This window comes from Thermobia domestica, chromosome 2, assembly GCF_964235325.1.
Source record: "Thermobia domestica chromosome 2, izTheDome1.hap1.1, whole genome shotgun sequence".
Classification (NCBI taxonomy): domain Eukaryota; kingdom Metazoa; phylum Arthropoda; class Insecta; order Zygentoma; family Lepismatidae; genus Thermobia; species Thermobia domestica.
The window spans coordinates 288,084,637-288,108,649 of NC_137455.1; the positions used below are offsets into that span (position 1 = coordinate 288,084,637).

Below are 24,013 nucleotides of genomic sequence, written 5' to 3' on the forward strand. Positions count from 1 at the left end.
CGTCATTGCTTCTCTGCAGTATCAAACATGTTACCGGTATTTCAAAAACAGTTTTCTACTGCTTCTTTAACTCGTCATTTGGAACAAATAATAGCTGATGGAATAATAAAAACAAAAAGTTATGTGGAAAAATAATTCTGTTAACATATGATTCAACAGAGAAAGGAACACAGATATTGTAACATATTTTAAAGACATTATTGGATACGTACTATTTATAATAGTGGATATGTACTTTTTATGATAGTTCAGGTCATAATGAAAGGAAAATTGTTATATTTGAATGAACAGGTGAAGGAACGTAGATATTGCAAAATCTTTTTCAATACTTTTTTATATATTCTTTTACTGGAGATTTCTTCATATTTTGTTATTAAAATAATAATATATCCTCATTTTATTGTCTTAACAAACCAATATATGTTGCCAGTAAAATGATCGAGAATCTGGTGTGGTAACCACAGTATTTCGTGTCACGCCTCCCCCTCCCTCAATACGAAATCCTGGATCCATAACTTCTCTTGCAACATAAACTTAACTCTGGAAAAGCATTTGGCGTGCGAATTCTCATTGTAAACTATGGAAAATAGAAGTTCAGCATTAGAAACAAGGCAAAAGCCTTTTTGTTTTGTTCTGCGAATACAATTTTTCAAAGCGAAGCTTCTCTTTACTTGACTTAAACATTCGGATACACCTCCGAGATGTCTGAAACATTCTTAACCAAATTTGACATGATGATTCGAGAGCGCGCGCTGATATCGTAAGGTGTCGTATGTCCCGATTGGATATACCATTGAGGAATAATCACTGAAAACCAGGATGCTCATAGACTTCAAGTTGGAAAAGCATTTGGAGGGTGAATTCTCATTGTAAACAATGGAAAATAGAATTATCAGCGTTAGAAATAGGGCAAAGCCCTTTTCGTTTTGTTCTGCTAATAAATTTGTCAAGCTCATCATGCTTCTCCCTGATATACCAACTTCAACTATTTTCATGCCGTGTTCGTTCACGTAAACAATTGATGTACTAAAAAAATCTATAAATAACACTGCTTGACAAAATGAAACTTTTAGAAAGCTGTTTTGGATTTTACAATTGATTTTATAATTTGAGATTGCTAATTACGAAAATGAAATTAGTTTTCCTCCATCACGTCAAGTTTTTTCACAAATCGGAAAACATGATTGCGTAAATTGTGTTATTTACACAGCAACGCTTCTAATATAGATTAACATTATGACTATACATTTGTAACAAAGGAACATTATTTTGCGTCAGAACTAATCTGAACATCGATATTCTAAATAATTAAAGTCATCAGTGACGTAACTAGGGGGGCAAACGGGGCTTGTTCCTCGGGCGCCGGATTGGGAGGGCCAAAATTGGGCCAATATTTGGGTGAGCGTTTTGGTTTGGTTGGTCAGAGGGCGCTAAGGTGCGTTCTTGCCCCAAGCGGAAACTAGCGTATTTACGTCACTGAAGGTCATTGATAAACAACTTACCTAATTTTTGTCTCTGCCTTTTCAATTGGAAGCTCCTAACACTAGACTTCCTTTTGTGAGTAGTTCATGAATCTTCACGTACCAACGTCCAACAATAATCCGCTAACATTATTGTTCTCCAACGTCCCTGATAGTGGAATTCAATTGCTTTGATGTCCTGGTGACTCTCATAACGTTATTCACTTTAATCACCGAAGTTAGAAGGAAAGCTGTCTAAATGTGAATACAGAAAATAAATCTTAAGACTCATTTCGTACCCTAACGTTTTAAACTTCTGGAGCATATTAGATACAAGGTACTTGTAATTTTCGTCTCTGTTGTTCCCGAGAAAATTATGACACACGTCCCTGAGTGCACTTCATGCTTCCTTTTCAACACTTATCATACAATGTTCAAAGTCTGACTGATCTGAGACTTTCTGATCTGAGGACCAATTAATATTCATCTTTTAGCTTAGCACTTGAAAGTTCTGAAAATTTTGCCACTAGACACTGGAAGCACTGCCCATCTTTATTCAGACCTTTGACAAATTGTTTCGTTAGGCGCTGTTTATTATGCAAGGTGGTAATATGACTTTTGAAGGGTCTACGAGGCAGATGTTTTTCACATTTTTACTTACTATATTGCGGCTTTTCCTGACAATTAATTTGAGTCCAGTATTTATCGCGTTCTCTGCTGTTCCATTCGCAAAATGTGGCTTTGATATTTGGTGTACCCTTACTGCTGTCCAAGAAGCATATATATCACCTTCAGATCGCCGCACAATAACCACAGATGATCCTCGTATTTTATTTAAAAAAAACATTTCCATATTTTCGTAATTCTCCTTTAAATGTACAGAATGAATAATGGGTATACAGAGGGTTGTTGGTTGCTGTTGTGAAGAAGCAGACCGTTCAGACTTCTCTTGTTGGAATCAATTAAATTCCTCCATTCCTCTCCAGTATAGTTCTCGCAATCACAGTTTACACAGCGCTGTTATTGCGTTCCCAACGTGTAACGCGTTGTGATATCATTCAGTGCTACCAGATACAGTACATATTTTTTCAATGTTAGCAGAATAAGTAACTGCACGTCTTTTATTACAAATTCAAAGATAATCAGAAGAATATGGCATAGAAAGTATCTTTTTATATTTGTAATTATAATAAGTACTTCTTCTGAAATATACATATATACGGCTATTTTCCTCTCCCCCTCCCCTCTATTTTAAGAAAACTGTACGTGATAGGGCAAAACTAACTACATTTTTGGATTTCTCAAGTCAAAAACATTAAGAAAACCTTATTACAGCAAAATCATTTAGAGCAGTGTAATCAATAAAGGTCTATCGCTTCACTCCGAATTTGCAATTAATGCATACGTAGTACAAGCTGTAGAATGGAAATTTTAATAATAACAATATGCGGTTTTCACCAAATACCTCTTTTCAGTGTCGCACTCTGAAGTTTGCCAAGGGGCATCAAATTGCCATATTCATGTAATTTCAGATGTTAGTAACTTAATGTGGTAACTATTTAATATTGTTCAAGGGGGACTTAGAACCCTAAAATTCCCCTTGTGTACGACACTACTTCTTTCAAAATTTCTTGCGCCACTGCTGTTTCAGAAAGGACACATTGCTAAATAAAAACTTACTGCATACAGCTAAACAATTTTATGCTTATGCCGCGTTTTTTTTTTTCTCTCTTAAAGTTTTGCGGCGGGAACGGGAAACAAAATCAATTTGAAATGCACGTACACTTTTCTTTCTTTATTAAAATAAAATTGATTTTTACTCCATTTCTCAACTTCAATTATGGAACGTTAAAAGTTACAATCCATTTCTTTGGATAGTGGATTCAGAACGTTTTTGATTTCAGAGTATATCGAAAGTAGACATATCTGGTCACTAATGATTGTAGGTGTTGGCTCAGAGTAAATCCCTCCGGAGTTAGGAAGCTTCTCTCTGAGCATTTTTCAGTCGAGTCCAACCTGGATTACTATTATTTTTGCAGTGTTGCTTTCAACCTCATTTATTCAAATTTCCCCAGAGGAAATGCTCTGAAACCACTACTGTGTTAGTTAACTGTAAAAAGGACTAAATAATTGGATTTATTAGTATGGATTAGAAACTAGTTAATTGTAAAATTATAAAATTGTGGGGTACAGGAACTTGAAAGTTGATATCCCAAACAGTTAAAGAGATATACGACGTACTTCCCTACCTCTCAAGAACGTTCTGTATAACATGTTTCTAAGAAATACTGTTAACAGTGTAAGCCATCTTGTATTGTGAGAATACTTTTGTTAAGGCAATAATAATTTTGACCAAGAAAAATCATCGATCTCTTTGTCAGCAAGAAACATCGTCGCATGGAGTTTCAAAATCCCACATCTTAACTGGGCCACAAATATGTTCAGTTAAAACTTTAAAGAAAATAAATACTGTAGAGAAAAACGTAGTGGATTTATAAATCTATTATTATTATTATTATTATTATTATTATTATTATTATTATTATTATTATTATTATTATTATTATTATTATTATTATTATTATTATTATAGCTTTGCCATTACTTAATAAATTGCCACCAGCCGATGCTGCTGAAAGGTGGAACATATAAAAGTAAATATTACATACCAAAGACACTGTTCTGTGTTCAAATGCCAACTAAAGGGGAAAAGTTGATGTGTACGACTGTGAGGAAGAGGAGTGGAATAAGACGGAATAAACAAGTATCAGCCACGACGAATAATGAGTGAGAGAGACGTGTGATGAGAATAACAGGTGAATAAGATGGTTCATATTCCTTAAAATTTTATCCTAAAATCTTACAAGTGAGGGTCACGAAGTTGCTCCGCTGAGATACGAACGAGACAATTGTGTCTGTATTTGATATATTATAACTAGACGAATTCCAAAGTTATACGTGCCACTGGGTGGGATATTGTAAGTTATAACATATTTTGTAATGTAAAAGCTACAAAAAATTACCTGGCAGAATAGTATGAATCGAGTCATTTGTTCGGAAACGGTTGGGTAAATGGAAAACTCGGCGAACACATAGCCCATTATTTTTAAGGACACACTTTTTCGGGTAAAAAAAAAAACTTTGCCCCAGGGTTCCCGGCAGGGTCCCAGACGGGGTCCAACTCAAAATTTTTAAATGGCAAAAGGGGTTAAGTAGCACATTGTTTAAGAGCTGTTGTAAAATAAAAGAAAATGGAGCAAGTCTCGACTTTCTACGACAGCTCTGTGCAAAATGGCGGCAGGTCAAAATACAAACAAAAGATTAATTGAGAATTTCCATGGCCACTCCTATAAATGGGAAACGATGAGACAAATGTGAAGCAGGAAAGGAAATGTGATATTATTTTCAAAATACAATGATTTACATTAAAACGCCTTGTCCCAGGGTCCCACAGGGTCCCAGGTGAAGTCCAACTAAAAAAGTTTCAACTGGCAAGAGGGGTTAAGTAGCACATCGTGTAAAAGCTGTTGTTAAATGAAAGAAGATGGAGCAAGTCGGGTCGGTTGGCATACTCCATTTTAAAAGAAAGAAAATCCTGTGCAAAATGGTGGCGGTTCAAAATGTAAACAAAAGCTTAATTGAAAATCTATGGCTACCTTGAATCAAAGATTGCCACCTAAAACGTATATCAAAAGGATAGGCATACCAAACTGCTGAAGCTAGAAAAACCAGATTTGGCATGAATGTTGATCAGTAGGTGACGGAAAGATGCGAAATGTTCAAAAACGCGACATCTTGAGTTCAAAATGCCGTACTATGTATCGAACGCATGTCCAGCTCAAACTACTGGTGTTGCAGAAGCGAAATGTTGTATTTACGTTTATGGTTAATAGCAGATAGACCTTATCCACAAAATATCAAAGAGTATCATCTGTGATCCAATATAGCTGCTAGCGTGAAAAATAAGTTTGTATATAAATATGCTTTTTCTTGGAATATTGTGACAAACCAACAAATGATTTACAATTGGTTTGATACTGCTCGCCAATCTTGTAAATGAATGTTTTTGTATATTTGGTATTGCTTGAAATGTTGCGATCAAACCAACGAATAGCACACAAATGTAACCATCAAGAATTACGACTTTGTTGCGCAACATGGGCTTGGGATTGGTTGGCGTATAGTATTTGGGGTTGGTTGGCAAGTGCGCCAAACAACCTCGTGTGGAATTTTATTTTATTTTACTTTTATTTTTACATTGTTTGTTTTATTGTTATGTTGTTTACAGTTCTATCAACCTTTTACTTCAATGTTATAGAGTAACATGCACATATTGGATTACTGTCAAAATTTAGAAATCGAGATAAGACTGGATGTCGGACTCTGAATTTTCTGAATAGGCCTAATTCTCAGAATCAAGAGTATTTTGTATGAGCCCTTTTGTTATAAAAATATAGGCCAAGCTATTGCTTTTTCTTTCTTTGTAGAAAGTAGGAAATAAATTACCTTTCTCGATAATTCAGATAAAACATAGCTATATTAGTTTCTCTTGGTTACTTTATGAACAGTAGGAAATAAACTAGGCCTACGTTTCTTGATAGTCCAGTTATTTTAACAACATTTTCAAATAATATGAAGAATTAACCTACACCAAATCCTATTAAAACTGATGTGGTTTGATAATCTTGTAGCTTTCAATGTCATGACAATCAAGCTAGAATGAAAGAAAGAAGTTTTCATATTTCATAATGCTGATTATTATAAATGTTGTGAATAAAAGTCATTTCAAATTTCAAATAGCCTACTTCATTGCAATATATATAATAAAATTTAGAAAAATAACGTTTATTACTAATAAATCCAATTTTTCTTTGTATTTTGCTATGTTTAAAAACTATGCCAACTAGCCCCACAATATCAGCCACTCAGTCCCTTACTAGGGGTCGGTTGGCATACTCCATTTTAAAAGAAAGAAAATTTTATTTATCGAAAACTGTAAGCAACAAAACAAAAACAAAAATTAAATTTATTAGAGGAAACGTTGGTCTGTCCGTGCACATCCAATACATTGCAATACAGTGCACTATCTGCTTATAAAAAAAAAATAAAGAATGAAAAGTTAGCCAACCAGCCCCGGTCTCCCCTATAACGTACGTACACACAACCGTATTATTGATTTTGTTTATTCTACTATGGTTTCGTTTTGAAAACCCCAACTTTTTACTACTATCATTAGTACTAGTAGTATAAAAGCTTGTCACTCTCAATTTTGTGAAAAGCTGTCACTTTTTGATGAAAATACGTGATACAAAAAGAAATTTAACAAAATATGATTCTCTTTCTCATTTCACTCAACGATGAAAAAAAACTAAAGTAACTTGAACCAGTTTGTGTGTACACCATATTGAAATGTGTTTAATCACAGATGTAAAATTACATGGGCGTTTTAAGGTGATTATTTACTCTTCTACAACTTGGTTTCTATTAATTAAAAAGTACACCCAGTATTCACGATATGCCAATGTAGTCCACAGGCGATCTAAGGTGAGGTTGCACACTTCCAAGACGCTGCCATAGAGGAAGCGATGTGGCCAGTAGCCTGCTTCCGCTCTTTTAATCTCCCGGGTTGTCCCGACTATGCATTTAACATCATGATCGTCTTGCAGTTGGGGCTCACTATGTTCAATGAGGCTCATGCTCAATCGTCTCAACGACCGTTACGTTTTGTCAGGCTCGTACTCACTCCATCTTGGGCTCGCCATCTCTTATGAAGCTTGCTTCTAGTCTAGCGTTCACTAAGGGATTGGATACACTGTCCTCGATTAGTCTCCTTCGGATTAGGGCTCTGGGTCGCGAATTATAGGACTCGCGCTCAATGATTGATCCCAAACTCTAATGACTCCGAGGTCCGAACTCGCGGCTTTCGAAATTCTCATAAACTTTTGGGCGCAGTTGGGCAAGAGAGAACGAAAGAATAAATCCTGCTTTCCCTGGTAATCTAATCTGCAGTTTTCGTCTGGTAGATATACTGATTTATTTTTGCTCCAATAGCCATCGAGACCAGTGGGGCATGGGGTTCTAGAAGCCTTGATTTTATCAGAGAGGTAGGCAAACGTATATCTATCGTTTCTGGAGATGTTCGTTCAGCATCCTTCTTAATACAACGTATAGCCATTGCGGTCCAACGTGGGAACGTTTCGTCAGTTCTTGGTACGTTGCCGCCTGGAAGGGAACTGGAGGAGATATTTCTTCTCTAGCAGAATAAAGCGGGGCAAAAGGCCGCACTTAATGTTCAGCATACTATTGCTGCTATACCAAAAACAATATTGAAATTATCCATACCAGTTAACAAACCTTATTATTTTGCCTATATAACAGACTGGGTAGATCTATTGTATATGCAAACATTTATTTTACTGATATTTCTATATAGAAATTCACATGTACATATGGCTTCTATTGATTGTAAAAAGAAATTTAAAATATTCTTTGAGTAATCTTCAAAAATATATTATTCCCTTACTAAATTCTTTTTAAAAAAATGTAAAAAATAAATTTGTAATATGTAACAATATCATACAATTACATTGTTAATACATGCTAATTGTCAATGCAATTTTACAATTCTATTGATCTTTATATATAAAACATCCTGGGCTATATTCCAACCACGTTATGAGTAAAGATACGAAAAAATGAAAAGAAAGGAAAGTTATTGGAAATAGGTAGTTCTCAATCTAAAATGATAGAAGTTTTCCAATCGCACCAGCTGTTTGGGCTCCACACGGTAACTAGCTTTTTGTTAAATTTAAAAACAAAACAAAGAAAACGTTGCCACTCTGGCAGGCAGTTTCCTTAGGTTCTCATCATACCAATAATACAGCATTGCTGGAAAACGGACTCGATGTTCCTCAGATTTCAAATTTCCTCACACAACTATATACACGTTCCCTGTGTCATTTTTGAGTGTCCTTACATTGCGTTCGAACAATCTGCTGAACTCCAAACGTTTCATCTAACATAGGACGCCTGCTACCATCTTTTGATGAATGATGTACGAGACTTAAAATCAATTTATTTTCCTTGTCTAACTGAAAAGATAAAACACACACACACACACACACACTGAAAAACGACTAACATAAGTAGCATTATAGATTTTGGGGCATGTATTTCTTGAAATGTAGTAACAATAGCATGCTTCTCTAACTTGATTTAGAGTTTCTCGTGACGTGGGAGACCCGGGTTCCATTCCCGGCAGAAGCTCATGTGGTTCGGATTCCACGTTAATCAGTAGGTCCACGTTTCATATAGCCTCGCTGCTGAACGGGACGTTAAACTCAGAATCAACTCAGTTTCTCGTGAATGATTAGTGCGATTGGCTTCTGTACCAACTGAGAGCACATACTGTTCGATTCCGCTTCAAACTTTAGATTCTCGTCTTAAAAAGTCTAGGTGCTGAAAAGAGAATGTTACATTTCAACTAATCTATCTTAATTAAAGCGAAATGTAGTAACTTTGAATTATTTACAAGTAACTGTTTTTGTATATTTATTTTTTACTTTCATTAGCAATTTTTTTCTTGTATATTAGGATGAATTTCGCAATAGGAAACGAGATTCATTTGATCGTGACGCTTTCATGAAAACGCTTTATGAGAAACTAGATGAAGATGTACGTTTACGCAGGATTCAAGGAAAATGCAATCCAGATGGTGAACATTTTAACGTAAGTATTCTATGTATTTATGTATATAATTCTGTTCACTGAATTTTTAATTCTTATTGTATTAATTTTTACGACCTAGAATTTTTAAAAGTAACGATCTAGAATTTGAAATGAAAATATTACTTCCTTTATTTCTCATGAGCAATTTACATTTTCAATATTTTAAATTCTATGTACTATTTATTAAAATTTATCCGTAATTAAGAAATAAAATTTCCTAAAATTTATTTCAAAGAGACAGTCTATTTACGTTTGCTTAGAAATTGAAACATTCTATTGATATATATTTCTTGAAACTTTTCTAATTATAAAGATCATTTTCTTTCTCAATATCTGAATGTGTGTAATTAATAATTTAATATCTACAAACTATGTATAAAAGTATGATGTAGCTTATTAAGTTAATTAAATAGATGTTCCCACCTTATCGTGGATATAATCTGCGCCATTAGATCAACTAGATGCCTAAATTTGACTATTCACTCACGTTCATTATTGACTATTCATTGACGCTCACTGGAGGGGTATTCATAATAAAATTATGAAATATTACTTATTTTTACAATTACTGGATAACTTACTCAGAGCCGTCGCGTGGGTGGGGCGGTGGGACGACAAATCAACAAAATTGAAGTTATGATCTTTACACTACATGTTTTGGAAGAATGTATCGATAACATCGTTTTGCTGAACAAACATTAACAAACCAACCGCACATTTTGATTTTGAATATAAATTATAATTGTTGGATTGAATTGAAGCAAATGCTCAGAAATAATTACAAACGTCACCTGAAAAAGGTACTTTAGTATTTTAACGCTGTCATAAATTTCCTGAAAAATTTGTTATTCGCGAGGAAAGAAAAGTTTATTTTGTTGGCTTTTACTTACAAGGAAAGTACTTGGGCTCGAACGGGTGAATACGCACAAAAAGCATAGCATGTGTAATGTTAGCATCCCGGAAGCAAACAGTGATGTCCGTTTTTCTGCAAGATTGTGTAAACGTCCGCAAGAGTAGGGCAAAGTACAGCATATGCCATAATTACAGGGCGTTAGCTCCCATGGGTCGCGCTTCATCAAACTTTGCTATGGTACCCTGCTTGATTGTCTTTAACTGTAGTGTACGATTTCCTTTGAACGCAGCCGTGTTTTGCCGTTTCTTTGCTACATATTGTAATACGTATTTAATATTGCTTTTTGTCTTCAGTTTCTGGTATCGTTGCAGGAGTTTTTTATATGAGCTGAATCCGCGCATGTAATAATCCTCGAATATGTTTTCTCGTATGATACCAGTAAACTGTGTCATCACATTGTCGACATTACACTTTTCGGCGACGGTTCGTATTCACTTTGGCTACTTTCATTATCCCTTGCAGGACTTACAGTGTCATTATACGTTCTCACTTCTTCCTCTTCATTCTCTACAAAATCGTCATCACTGCGTTCTAATGTTCGGAGAGTTTCGGTTTCTAACTGATTTCCATATTTCTGCATAATTATTTTTTCTAAAAAACATGCAAATGTCTCATCTTCCAGATCAATTCCTTCCTAATGACGTACCTTGCATCGCACTTTCACTCCAACCACTTGCACTACATTCATTGGATTGATCACCGCTCTCCGCGCCACTTGACGTCTCAATACACATTCAACCTTTTCTCATGCGAAGAACTAGCGTTTGCAGCTTCACTATTGGAAGTAATGCAACAGTGTTCCGCATGTTATACGAATAAAAGTCTCGCATTTTTGTCCTCAACACTACCAATTTCCGTTTCCGTTTCACTTACAACATACATATAGTGAGGGCTCAAGTTTTAAAACAGAACCGTAGGTAGGATTAATGGAAAGAAGAATTTACAATAATCTCAACTCAAGTGTTCAAGTTTTAAACTTCTTACTGAAATTATCGTACTATAAATCATGGTCTTATTCACAATTATACTTTAATATTGTTTTAATATAAGATAAATTAAAAAAGTAATATATATATATATATATATATATATATATATATATATATATATATATATATATATAGCCTGTAGGTGGGTATTGTATGAAGATGCGTTTCGAGATGGGCAAGCATTGCATTTTATAAAATAGTGAAGCACATAATATAACCAAACATTTTAGCACTGCACAGTGGGTAATCATGTATCTCAATAACTTAATTAATATATTTAACTTGTAGAGCTAAAACTTAAGTTTAGAGCACTATACTTTGTATGAGGCCAAGTGTATTTTACTAGGTAATGAATAATCAAAATAAACTACCTCCATTATCATTTCTGGATTTAAAAATTGGAGTTCATCCGTTATTAAGTATTACCAAGTCAAATTCTATTGCCACATATGGGTATGTTTGGAAAAGTACTCATATAGCAGTGGCACACAAAAACTTGAACGTCATTACCATAAACATTTTTTTTAATATTTCTACTACTTACTGTTACTATCCTAGAATTGAAGCTCGTCAAAAGCACTCTTTCACATTGTTCCGCTTGACTTTATTTTTACGATTTAGTTGCATAATGAACAACCACGATGAACTGCTATTTCCAAATGCTCATATGTAATATCGTAATAATTAAACCTAGATGTTTTCATGCATTCTCTCCTAACACATTGCGAAGAACTTATTTCAATTTTCCTTTTGAGCATCCTGTAGCATCGAACTCCACAAGAACATTTGTGACTCCAGAACACCAGCAGACCCAGAAAGGTAGTTTGAACAAGAGCCCTGCACGGGCCGGGCGCGCCTGTTTGGCCCGGCGGATTACCCGGCCCGTTTCAAGTAATATCAAACTGAACCGGGCCGAACCAGGCCGGGAACATTCCTTGCCGAACTGGGCTGGGCACATTCCGGGTTGGACACAAATGCTATAGGGCCGAACCGGGTACATGACGGATCGGAAACTAATGCTGTCAGCCTATGTTAATCGTAATGTGTTTGGGAAACTGACTTTTTATTCAAGACTGCAAAGTATTGTAATACTACTACTATTACTGCTACTACTACTTCTTCTTCTACTATTGCTACTACGACCACTGCTAATACTACTACAACTGCTACGACTTCGCCTCAGAGTTGACATGTCTGGTGGTACAGAATTTACCTTCTAAGCACAGAAAAAAACGGAGAAATGCTAGTCATTATGGCCGGTCTGCATAGAATGTGAACCGATGCTTGATCTACGAGGGACAACGGTGGCTCATTAGGAAAAGCACTCGCATCTGGTGCTAGAGGTCGTCGGATCAATCCCTGCTCGTGCTTACGGATGTAAAATACCTGGGTATTTATTTCAGCGGGTAAATACCCAGGGTAAATACCCGGGTATTTACCCAAAATGGGTATTTTAGTGGGTATTTTATGTTTCAATTACCAATAAATGAATTTTATCGTTGTCAATGAAAAATATAATGGTCATTTGTATCACCTGCAACAGGAGCATTAAATAACCACTAAATTAATCATTTTTTTCTAGCAATTAAAGAATGAATTTGATATTTATTAAGTAACACAGTACGGATTTCCTAGCTACTTCCCATTATTTTTCTTTCTACTTACACTAAATTTCCTTCTATTATCCTTGACAGAAAATAATTGCCCATCTACCCCGTAAATTCTTACCTTAGTGTGCCCCTGAGGCGTCCAATCAGTTGCACAGTATAGAATTCGATAGTGGACCAAACCAACATGAAAATATAAAATTTATGACAGAACATGACGATGACCAAAGAAAGTGAAGTCAGTTGTCACCAAACTAACCATACACTATTATTAAGTGTTCTGTCTGTCAGCAGCTCCTATAATTAATGACACGAAATTTAAGTTCTTGTGTTCTTCCTTAGGTTCGCGTTTGATGAAATTGCTTTCTCCATTTTTCTCGATCTCTTGATTTCTGAAGGTAAAGACAATTCCTCACTCACAGCGAGCGTCTGAAGCCTAGTGTTATTGACAAGCAAACTTTGGAGGCAGTGTAAATGTCTTCCTCATCTTGTTTTTCCAAGCAACTTTAACGAAATTGTAATCCTTTTTCCTTTGATATTTGTGTAAATAGTGCTTGCAAGTGATGACTATGTTTGTATTAACAACATCAGTTACGCTTCCCAGTAATGTCTTTACCGATGGACACCCGAGGATGTCAGAACAAAGCAAATGGAGATGAGCAAGACAACCCAAAGATACTATATTACGATACTTCTGTTTTACTAATATAAAAGCTGCTCTCATGTCTCCTATGATTACTAAAATTTTTTCAGGGTTGTGTACAGAACATTCATGATCTCTTCAGACAAGTAATTTGCATCTTTTGACAACGCGAAATCAACAAAAACAGGTCCAGACTTTGAAATGACGAAATAAATGCTAGATTCATTTCTCAAGTTACTCCAACCGTCACACTGTAAATATAGATTTGGAGAATTCCTCTAACTTCATTTAAACTTCCCCTTGCATTTCACTGTATTGAGCATCCAAGTAACTTGTAACCAGGCGATACCTTGATGGGGAGCATACGAAGGACGAATTTTCTTTAAAAAATTCAATCCACAAAGAGTGACCAAGAAGTGACAGGGGACACTCACTAATGTGATCGCGTTGCCAAGGCTTTTGTTCAACACTTCCTGTAATATACTTCCTGTAAGACTTCGTTACCCTTCTATACGTCGGTATTTGTTTTAAGAAACGTCAATATTGAGATTCTATCAAAAATCCTAAATAGTAACATTGATCCTAAGAAGCAATAAAAAGTTAAGGAAAGCCTGTACATTTGATGGAAATTGATGTAATTTTTTTTTTTTTTTTTTAACTTTAGCATATTTTCATATAATACCTGTAAGTGCGACTACATCAAATATATCGAACTCATTTTCTCTTTTCATGACAAAACTACTCTAAAATGTCCTTTTAGTTCGAAACTAGTAGACATAGGGCACACTTTTTTCATGATTAACTTGAAGTCCATAATATTCAACTCGGAAAGATTTTGATAATTTTGGTTGTCTTTATTCAACTAGTTATAGCCTCTGATATGTAATGCTTTAGATACATGATCCAGCTTTCGTTTATCTTTTATTTATGTGTCGGGTGCCTGAGTTGTTTTCTGTGAAACATTTCTGAGAGTTTTAAAATTTCAAAATTTCACGTTTCAGGAAAACTGTTGGATTGAAGGACTCTCAAAATATCTGTTCTCAAATGAAAATACACAATAACTTGATAGGGTTCTTGAAAATTGATGGCGTTTTGCAGACTTTACATTTAAAACTGGGGCTGTCTCCCAAACATTCAACACAGGGGGTTTATGTACGATTTCTATGTTTGGACAACCTAAGGCTTAAAGTCATACTACGATTTGTTATTTTTTTTTTTTTTTTTTTAAGTCTTGGTGTAAAACTAATCCAAGTTTAAAAGCCGTTCATACCTTGGTGAAGAAAGGGCATAGACGGATAAGTAGACCTATAGTAAAATAGCCCCAGATCAATCTTGAGACGACAAGTGGGTGGTAATGTAGGTACCCCGAGGAGATATTAATCCCTCAAGTTTCAACTCTGATTCTGATTCTCCATCTGATTTGTTCGTGAGCGATGACGTAAAATGTGGTGTGAATTATTTCTCAAAATTGGCTTGATCAACGTTGATCAAACTTTGATGTACGTATAGGTATACACGAGGGCTTCGTCTGAAAAATGTAACAACTCACCCCCACCATTTCCCCCTTTCAAAACATTCGACTCAATATTTTGATCTCTTTACCTTTGAAGTTCTTCGAGAAAAATTATTTTTAAAAATAGGTTTTAGATATCGCTTTAACCTAGAATAACATATAATGTCCAAAATTGTACCGCTGGTGCGCCATGGCAAACTTGCACCGCACCTGAACGGGGACAATTGGTTATTATTTTGTATATTTATAGTCAATGAATGAGACATCAGGCTCGAGAGACCCCAAAATACAGAAAAACGTCACCGGTGCAATTAACAATTCTTAAAACATCATAATAATTGAACTTTCGTAATATACCCATTTTTTGGGTAGGTAAATTTAAAAGGGGTAAATACCCGGGTAAATACCCATTTTTTATTTACCTACCCACTGGGTATTTACCCGACCCACATCTCTACTCGTGCTATGTGAGCTTTGTGGTGGACAAACACAGTGTGCGTGGGAGTTTTCGGGGTGGTCCCGTTTCGTCCCACATTTCATTCCACCAATTCATCCCATCATCATCCATACGGTCTGAGCCGTAGTTACCTAAAGAACGTATGATAAAGTCAAGTACTCGACTTACTAAGTAAATTTGGTACACTACCATTAGACCATGGAGGCCGAAACCGTGAACTGGCGTGTTCGTAAGATCAGTGCAATTTGTAGTAATGTTCAATTAGCAAGACAAATACCAAATGGTATTACATGTTTCTGTATTGTTTATAGTATGATACTACAAATATAACAAAATACTACAATGATCAAATAAATCACCAAGACGCCAGGGTCGATTAGGTGTTCCTGGAACGGTAGCTTAGTGATTGAGCGTTCACCTCTGGTGCATAGGGTCCCTGGTTCGATCCCAGCTCGCGTCAAGTGAACTTTGTGGTGGACAAACACCGTGTGTGGCGGTTTTCTCGGCGTTCTCCTGTTTCCTCCCACTTTATTCATTCAACCATTTCATTTATTTCTCATCAGCACGGTCTCCTTTAGCCTAGCCTTCATAACTGTGGGACGTAAAACTCAAAGATTTCATTTTCAATGTTTTGTTTTCGTATTACTAGTAATAGCAGTAGTGGTATTCGCTGTCGTAATAGTATAGTAATGAGTAGTAGTAGTAGTAGTAGTAGTAGTAGTAATAGTAGTAGCAGTGGCCGCAATAGTGGAATTAGCACTAGTATTTGTAATCGTAATTGTAACAGTAATATTAGCAGTGGTAGTTGTAATATTACTAGTACATGCAGTGTAGCAGTTTTACCTATCTTCTCTGTTACTGTAACGCACTAATGAGTGTAGTATAAGACTTTTATGTCCATGAGCTGTATTATATAATAAACATGGCTGGACAGAGCAAGTACTTATAACAAATAGACAGACAGAATAGGGATATAGAAGGCAAACCTTGGGTAACATTTCACACGATTTTCCCATTCGAGAAGGACAAATAGACATTGCAATATTATGACGACACATTTCTCATTTTATATTGCATATTGAAGGATTTACTTGACCAGTGGCGGCGAATGGACGTTTAAAGTGGGGGCGGGGCAAGACATGATCTGAATATTTGTATATCAATGTTAGTTTCCCTGGTTCATACTAACACTTTGTTGACGGAGGATTGTATAACTAATAGGGATACTATCTTTTTCAGTTAAAATACCTTAATTATATCGTATTTCATATTTTATTAAGTAAATTGACAAGAGCAACACAAGTAGGTACTATCCCTTTGTATTCTTAAATAATGAAAGTGTAAAAAGAAATTTGACTCCTTGCTCATGAACATTTTAAAATTCTATCTGGAAAGCTGTGATCAGATTATTTAATAACAAATTTACTAAACAAATAGATAGAAAGGATAACATTAATCATAGTAATGAATAATGAGGCTTGTTTTGCAAAAGTTGAATTGAAATTCTGGATTAATGAACAACTTACGTTTCTAATTCCACACATGCTAATAAATGTGTTATTACCTTTAGAAAATGAAAGACATTAAATATTACAAGCATATGCTACGACATTTAAAGAAATATTTGCTTTTGCAGCTTCCCGAAACATGTTCGTTGCCATTAGATGCAGTTTTCACTTTCTTGGAAAACATCAAAACTCAACAATACTTAGAACCACTCCACATCCCAGTTATACAAAATAATCCTAAAACCTAGAATTATGTTGAATTAACTAAATTCAATATTGTATATACACTCGTACACCCCTAAACACACCACTCCATTCGTATATTACACTGAAAACAAATGGAAAAGTAGATGTTGTTTCTTATTACTCCCTTTTAATCAATATTCCTTACTATTAGAAAGAAGAAAGGACATTTTAGGAACTGTCAATTTTTGTGCAATTAAAGAATAACTTGTGAAAGACATTTCCTTTTTTGCGAACTATCATCTGAATTAGTTTTAAAGCTGGTGATTAACATATCGAACCCTTGTAAGAAGAAGGGAAAATCGCTGGAATTATTCCGCTCCGATAGGTTATTTTTCGGCTATTTTCTGTGGCAATTAAAATGTAATTCCTGCAGTTTTCTTAACTCCACAGGAAGACAATCAATACGTAGTCACACACCGGTAGGGGTCATAATTTTTTCTATGAATCAATAATACATACAATAACTTTACATTTCGAAATTAATCTATATATATTAATGTGTCACTTCAAAAAAGTGAGGGGGCAACTGCCACCCTTTGCACCCCCTAATCGCCGCCCATGGACTTGACATATCAGACTTGGTTGTTCTCAGGCCGGTTACGCCCGGCTCGTTTGTGCCCGCCCCGTTTAGAGCCCGGCTTGTTTGTGCCCGGTCATTTTAGGGTCCGGCCCAGTTAGAGCTTGGCCCCTTCTCCGCCCGGCTCGAGATTCGGGCCGGGCCGGGTCGTATCGGGTCGAGCCGGGCACAGAATACAGATCCATCCAGGCCGGGCCGGGCCGTCTTCGGGCCTGGGTTTGCAGGGGGACTTCTGGAGGACGAAGACAGACTCGAAAGTCAGAGTTTTACATAAAAGCCGAAGCTAGTAGTACAATATTTTATGCATGTATACAAATCAATCTCAAATGAGACAAGATCTGTAATATTTTGTTCGTACCTTTTAATATCTTATACGCTTAAATATGTAATGTGTACATACATACAATATGATGCTAAATATCATAGCACACATTGTTCGAAGTGGGGCAAGAGAAGTGGGGAAATGGTTCTTAGCTCTTTCTTTCATATATGTTTATAAGAAGGTATAACGCTCCACAATTAAATAGAAGAAAATAATACGTAAATTGTAAATTTAAAAAGCAAGGGAAAACCACTCCCCAGTTCGAGTGCTTAGTGCATGGACATTATATCAACTACCAAGTATTTAAATAAGTTTAATATAGTATTTAAATGATAAAGATGCATGCCTATTTAAAGCTTTACAACGACATTAATAAGAGAACTCTATTAAACTAGTGTTAGTTTTGAGGGGTATGTGGTTCTGTGTGTCGAAAAATCAACTAGCTTAAAATAAAAAATAAAAAGTTAGCTTTTGGGGTGCTGTCCTCTCCCACCGCCTTCCCCATGGATCATCTACTACTCCAGAAATACATAGAAACAAGGAATAAGGACATTTGGGATGAATAGTTAAGCAAGCGCTTCCTGAGTACTAATATTCTTTCAAACTTCCCTCAATCAACACAAACCTTCTCAGTCTAGTTCAATCAAGGAGAAAGGGAAATGTATTCAATTTGGTAGTGCTAAGTGTTTGGAAAAGGTTTTCAGTCATGAATTGGATTGATTATAATGAATAAGTTACGAAGTCATCTACTAAGTAACCATTATTTTCGTGCAAAGTTCACTTATGTAAATGACCAAAAAAAATCAATCTGTTAATATTAAATGTGTCGGTATGGATAGTTTTCGGCCACCATTCTAGTCACTAGTACATGACTGATTAAAACCATTTACATTATAATATTTAGCACTGTGCAATGCTTATTTGCTCTATGAAACTTAACCTATCTTGAACTAGTTTCCAAAGAAACCATGATGTTCTCAGTCTGCTAACGAGAAGTGTACGTATAAAATATTTTTCCGCCACCTTACTTATAGACATAAGCGAGGAGATTATATCGCTTGAAAACCATTTAGATTACATTATATCCAAACAGAATTCGTTTGTCATAGTTCAATATCTTAGAAAAGTGTGATCGCAAGCTGCGAAAATATATTCAATCTACTAATCGTAAGTATATGGGACACTGTTTCGACCACCATTTCTCTAGGTCTAGGACATGATTGATTATAACTATCTCAAGACGAAACCACTTCGCTCAACTCAGTAAAAATATAGAGTAATACTATTGTGTAAAATGGCGCATGCTGTATAACAAACTGTTAACTAATTAATTTATTCTACTTATATTTTTAATTTATCATTAACACAAAATTCCAAATAAATTTCTCCTTTTTTACACAAATTTCAGACCAAGCAATCTCAGCAACGTCGGTGGACACCACAAGATGATCTAGAAGACGGATTATCTGAAGCATTCAGTAATGTCGAACGAGAAGAGTTGAAAGAGATTAAACTGAGGTATTCAATTCATAAATTCATTGTTCTGATAATACTAACCTTTACAGCTTTAACTTTATATGCAAGCGGAAGAATTTACAGAGATGTATGTTCTCAATTATTAATCGTCATTATGATCTTTCATAACGATTGCAATGATCTGAGTATTATTATTATTTTTTTTTTTTATCTAGAGCAACACTTCGAATAGCTCGTTTGGTTAGAGTTCGGCTCTTGAGTCTAGCTTAGAGGGACTGTCAGTATTGCATCCAAACCTGCAGAATACATGCCTTTTCAGACCAACAATAAATTTCGAGAAGAAAAATTATCTCCCTAATCGTACCACAGGGATGGGGAGGTTCCTGCAAAAAAATGGTCTGAATGGAACAAACCTTGCAATATTTACTCTACTTAATACGCTGAAAAACAAAATATTTTTAAAAACTTCTTTATTACTATGTGGTGGCGGGAGAGGCGGGCGTGATTATTTCTCATAAAATGCCATGGTTCGACACTTGAATGTAGCCTAAAAAGATTGACAGGATTGCAGCCAAAGAAAAAATTAGGAAACAAAATTATCTCCGTACACACTATACGTTTGGTTGCTATACGTTGAAGTTCCAACATTCTGGAATTCCGATCTTCCGAAATTTCTAAAATGCTGAGTTCCGAGATTCTGAAGTACTGGGCTAAAGTTCCGAGATTCCAGAATGAAGATTTTCATTCTGAAATTGGAACACCCTACTCAGACTTTCAGTACCGTTTAAAAATAGGTTTTACCTTATATCAATAAATTGAATAACAGAGTTGCGCCTTCTCTCTCTTTCTTTATGCCTGTCTTTATTGAAGATGAGAATTTCAAAGCATACACACACATGTGCTAGAAAGAAAGAGAGGGGGAAAAAGAATTTGATTCTGCTGTGCTCTGCTGGTGAGATTAAGAGAAAATACTCTCAGCGGGACTTTCGTTCTCAACCGTACTTTTTCTAAACATTCAAAAGCAAAACAATCTGTTAAGAGATCGATAGCAATACTACAAAAGTGCTTTCCTCTAACTTATCAGGTTGAAATTAGGTAGTTCTTGACCGTGTGGCCGAGGACAGGGTTTCCACATAGCCGCGAAGCAGGCAAAGCGGAGTGGCGAAGAAAAACCCCAATGCTCCGAAGCAAACAGTGAGGGGAGTTAGAAGTCACAGAGCCCGAACCGGGCTAAGCAACTGTGGTAGGATTCCCAACAGAACCTCGAAGCTGGCTAATCCAGGAGGAGGCTAATTTAAGAGTTCCGAAGCAAACTAGAGGCTTTGGGGTAGGTTCTCCTAATGTTCCGAAGCAAGCAGGAGGAGGAACACGAGAGAACTGGTACTAGTCCGCTGGTTGCTGTCAAATTTATAGGCCTCAATTCGAACGGTGGCGGTGTCCAGGGTGGCGGTAGCCATCCTGCTGTCCTGTTGTCATGTGCTTCGTAGGAGGTGCCAGTGGAAGTATTTTTCAAAATCCAACCAAAACACTTTGCCCCTCTGGCCTAGGCCTGGGTTGACATAGGTATCTGATTTTTAAAAAATACGCTGTTATGTACATAATACGTGTATCTTGAAAACAAAGGGCGGAAAAAATTGTTGAAAGTCTGAATTTAGACTCTTTCTCTCTATACACATATATATACATACTATAAAATTTACTGAGTCATTACTATTTGTCCTAGAGTCATGGTTCAAACGTTATATTCTTTAGTATAACAAGCCCTTTCCCAGGTTACCACCCACATGTACGTGTCATATAATTGAACCGGAAAAATCGGGAAAAAACCGGATTTTTTCTGAAAAAATCACTCCTTCGGAAAGCTTGCTCTCGAATCCGGTTTCACGTAGGGATCTACAAGAATTGAGAAATACCCGAAAGTACATACAATCCGTATACAAAGTTCCAATCTGATATCGTGAAAACTAAAGGCGTGTATTTTTTTTTAAATTTGCCTTAAGAAAAAATAAAAAATCACACCTCTCCGTCCTCACTTGGGGCTGCCAAGTTTACCATCCGGTTCCAAAACGCATCTGTCGTGTTCTTTAGTCCATCCTTGGCTTGACTAATAAAAGAAACCCGGCTTAAATGCCTGTTATAGAACCTAAATAAGCGGTCAAAGACAATACTACGCCATGGTAACAAAAGTTACCAAAAATCCTAAAAGGGTTAAATGAACTATCTAAGGTCGAGCTGTGGCAAGGAAGTGATTGAAGAAAAAATGTTATTTATGTCACTTGATGTAAGCATAACATACGTTGTCAAATTCTTTGCAAGTGATGACTTATTTACAGTATACTGCAGTTATGGATGCCGGAGAGCCTCTATTTACGATCCTTGCAGATCTAAAATTTCTAACAACGAAATTTTCAACACTGCTTTGACAGCGCTGCCTCAAATAAGATTGCTGGATCAAAAATATTGCAGATTGCAGTGTATGATGCTGTGTTATGTTTTAAATAATGATTCTGTGGCAAAAATTGACTTGCTCAGCACGTCACGGAATTTCGGCCGCAAAACTCAGCGAAAATATCTGTAAAAATGAAGATATGAATCCTAGTAGTAGCATCATACCGAATAACAATAAACAATTAGTCTGTTACATCTGAGAAATAAGGACAACAGAATACTGTTCAATGCTAACTATGATTACATTAAGTAACAAAGTATAATAAACAACATGATTGAGTTTTCTCATGCCGTCCTATTAGTCAAGTACGATAGTTAAAACTAGTGTTCGAAGTGGAGGAAAAGCAGAGGCGGTATGTTTTATTACGATTTTAACTCGACATACCAGCTATCTAAATATTGAAATACAATGAAGGTACGTTGCTTAAAAAATTGCATTTCTATTTACATAATGACTCAAAACCATGGGAGAGCTACTCCGCAGTTATGTGCAGGGAGTTGGGAGAGGCTTTGACCCCGCCCCCAACTCTTTGAGAAAAAAAAATTAAAAATATCCTCTTACGTTGAATTATAGATAATTATCTAGGTATATACGAAAATGCTCAAAAACCGACTTTTTATATTAACAATTTTTAAACAATTTCCCGCAGGAGAACTCCTGAACACTCTACTCGACTAAGGGGCATTCCAGACCCCCGGAAGGTCCGCCTCCACAGCAGACAACCTCTAAATCCGCCCATTCTCAAAACATGTAATTTATATGCATTAAAGGAAGAAGACACATACGTAAGAAAGAAACAATTGAGTATGGCACAACAAAATATAAGACAAGATATAAACTAGGTGAACTGCTTTGTAGACACCTCATTTTTAAAACGAAAGGCAGGAAAAAGCAACAAAAATGTCGGTGTTTCATCTTAGAAATTATTTCTACATAAGAAATAGCATATTTTTACATGCGAAGCTATTCGTCAATTACTGTGTATAAAAGTTGATTTATTAAAAGTATATTAGCTTCCACTTTCAAGTGACGGTAGTCTTGATCATTGAAAAACCAGAGGCGGTATGTCTTCATTACTGAAAAACCAGAGACGGTATGGTGTACCACCGCATGCCGTCTCACTTCGACCACTGGTTAAAACACCTTCATATATTTTAGGATAACCAAATTACTCGTAAAAAGTCCAATACATACAGATCCATTGCATTATGTGATTACATTGATAAGATTGCTCTGAAATCTGGAATAGAATGTTCGTTTTCTTCTACTTGTACATGCAAGCGTGTGTACACTGAGAAAAATTCGTTCTCCGGACAGCGGTATATTATACAAATATACGGAATCCTCTTACTTACTGCAGAAATCAGTACGTAGAATATGTTATCAGTTTCCTACATAGGCACTACCTTTAGATGTTACATCATGCCGTTGCAGGGTATCTGATATCTAACAGTCTTCCTTATATTACATACATATATGTATGTTACCTTCGTCAGCTATATGTTATATACGTCCATTTGTATATGAGATTCTGACCGCCTATATTGTTTCATACGGAAAGTACGTACAAATAGAACACTTATACAGAAAGTATTATAAAACGCGTTTTCAGTTATACGGTTGCTGTACGTTAAATTTAAAAACTATAGGATTTACAAATGTAAAATACGATTTTACGTACGGCACATACATTTTTCTCAGTGTATATTACATACATATAAGTATGTTACCTTCGTCAGCTATATGTTATATACGTCCATTTGTATATGAGATCCTGACCGCCTATATTGTTTCATACGGAAAGTACGTACAAATACAATACTTATACAGAAAGTATTGTAAAACGCGTTTTCAGTTATACGGTTGCTGTACGTTAAATCCAAAAACTATAGGATTTACAAATGTAACATCGATTTTACGTACGGCACATACATTTTTCCCAGTGTATAATTAAAAAAAAAAAAAAGAAAAAAAAAAGAAACACTTCAGCTCCAAAAGAAATAGAACTTGTTCCCCGAAAGTTAATATTGGTACATACCTCTTAACCACTACTACTCCATGATTTGCCTTAAAAATAAAAAGGTTATTTGGGTTGAGTTGATTTTTAGTTTAGCGTCCCTTTCAG

At 35.8% G+C, this 24,013-nt stretch overlaps 1 protein-coding gene and 1 long non-coding RNA gene across 4 annotated transcripts in view; one reads left to right on the forward strand and one right to left on the reverse strand.

Moving 5' to 3' along the window:
* LOC145678557 (uncharacterized) overlaps nucleotides 1-24,013 on the forward strand; it is a 112,807-nt gene that overhangs the window by 36,887 nt on the left and 51,907 nt on the right. For all 3 annotated transcript variants that reach the window (XM_081748850.1, XM_081748848.1, XM_081748849.1), the window contains 2 exons: nucleotides 9,054-9,188; nucleotides 19,372-19,481. In XM_081748850.1, the coding sequence (XP_081604976.1) occupies nucleotides 9,054-9,188; nucleotides 19,372-19,481 (245 nt within the window). The remainder of the gene's footprint in view (nucleotides 1-9,053; nucleotides 9,189-19,371; nucleotides 19,482-24,013) is intronic.
* LOC145678558 (uncharacterized) overlaps nucleotides 1-24,013 on the reverse strand; it is a 154,708-nt gene that overhangs the window by 3,087 nt on the left and 127,608 nt on the right. The window lies entirely within an intron of this gene.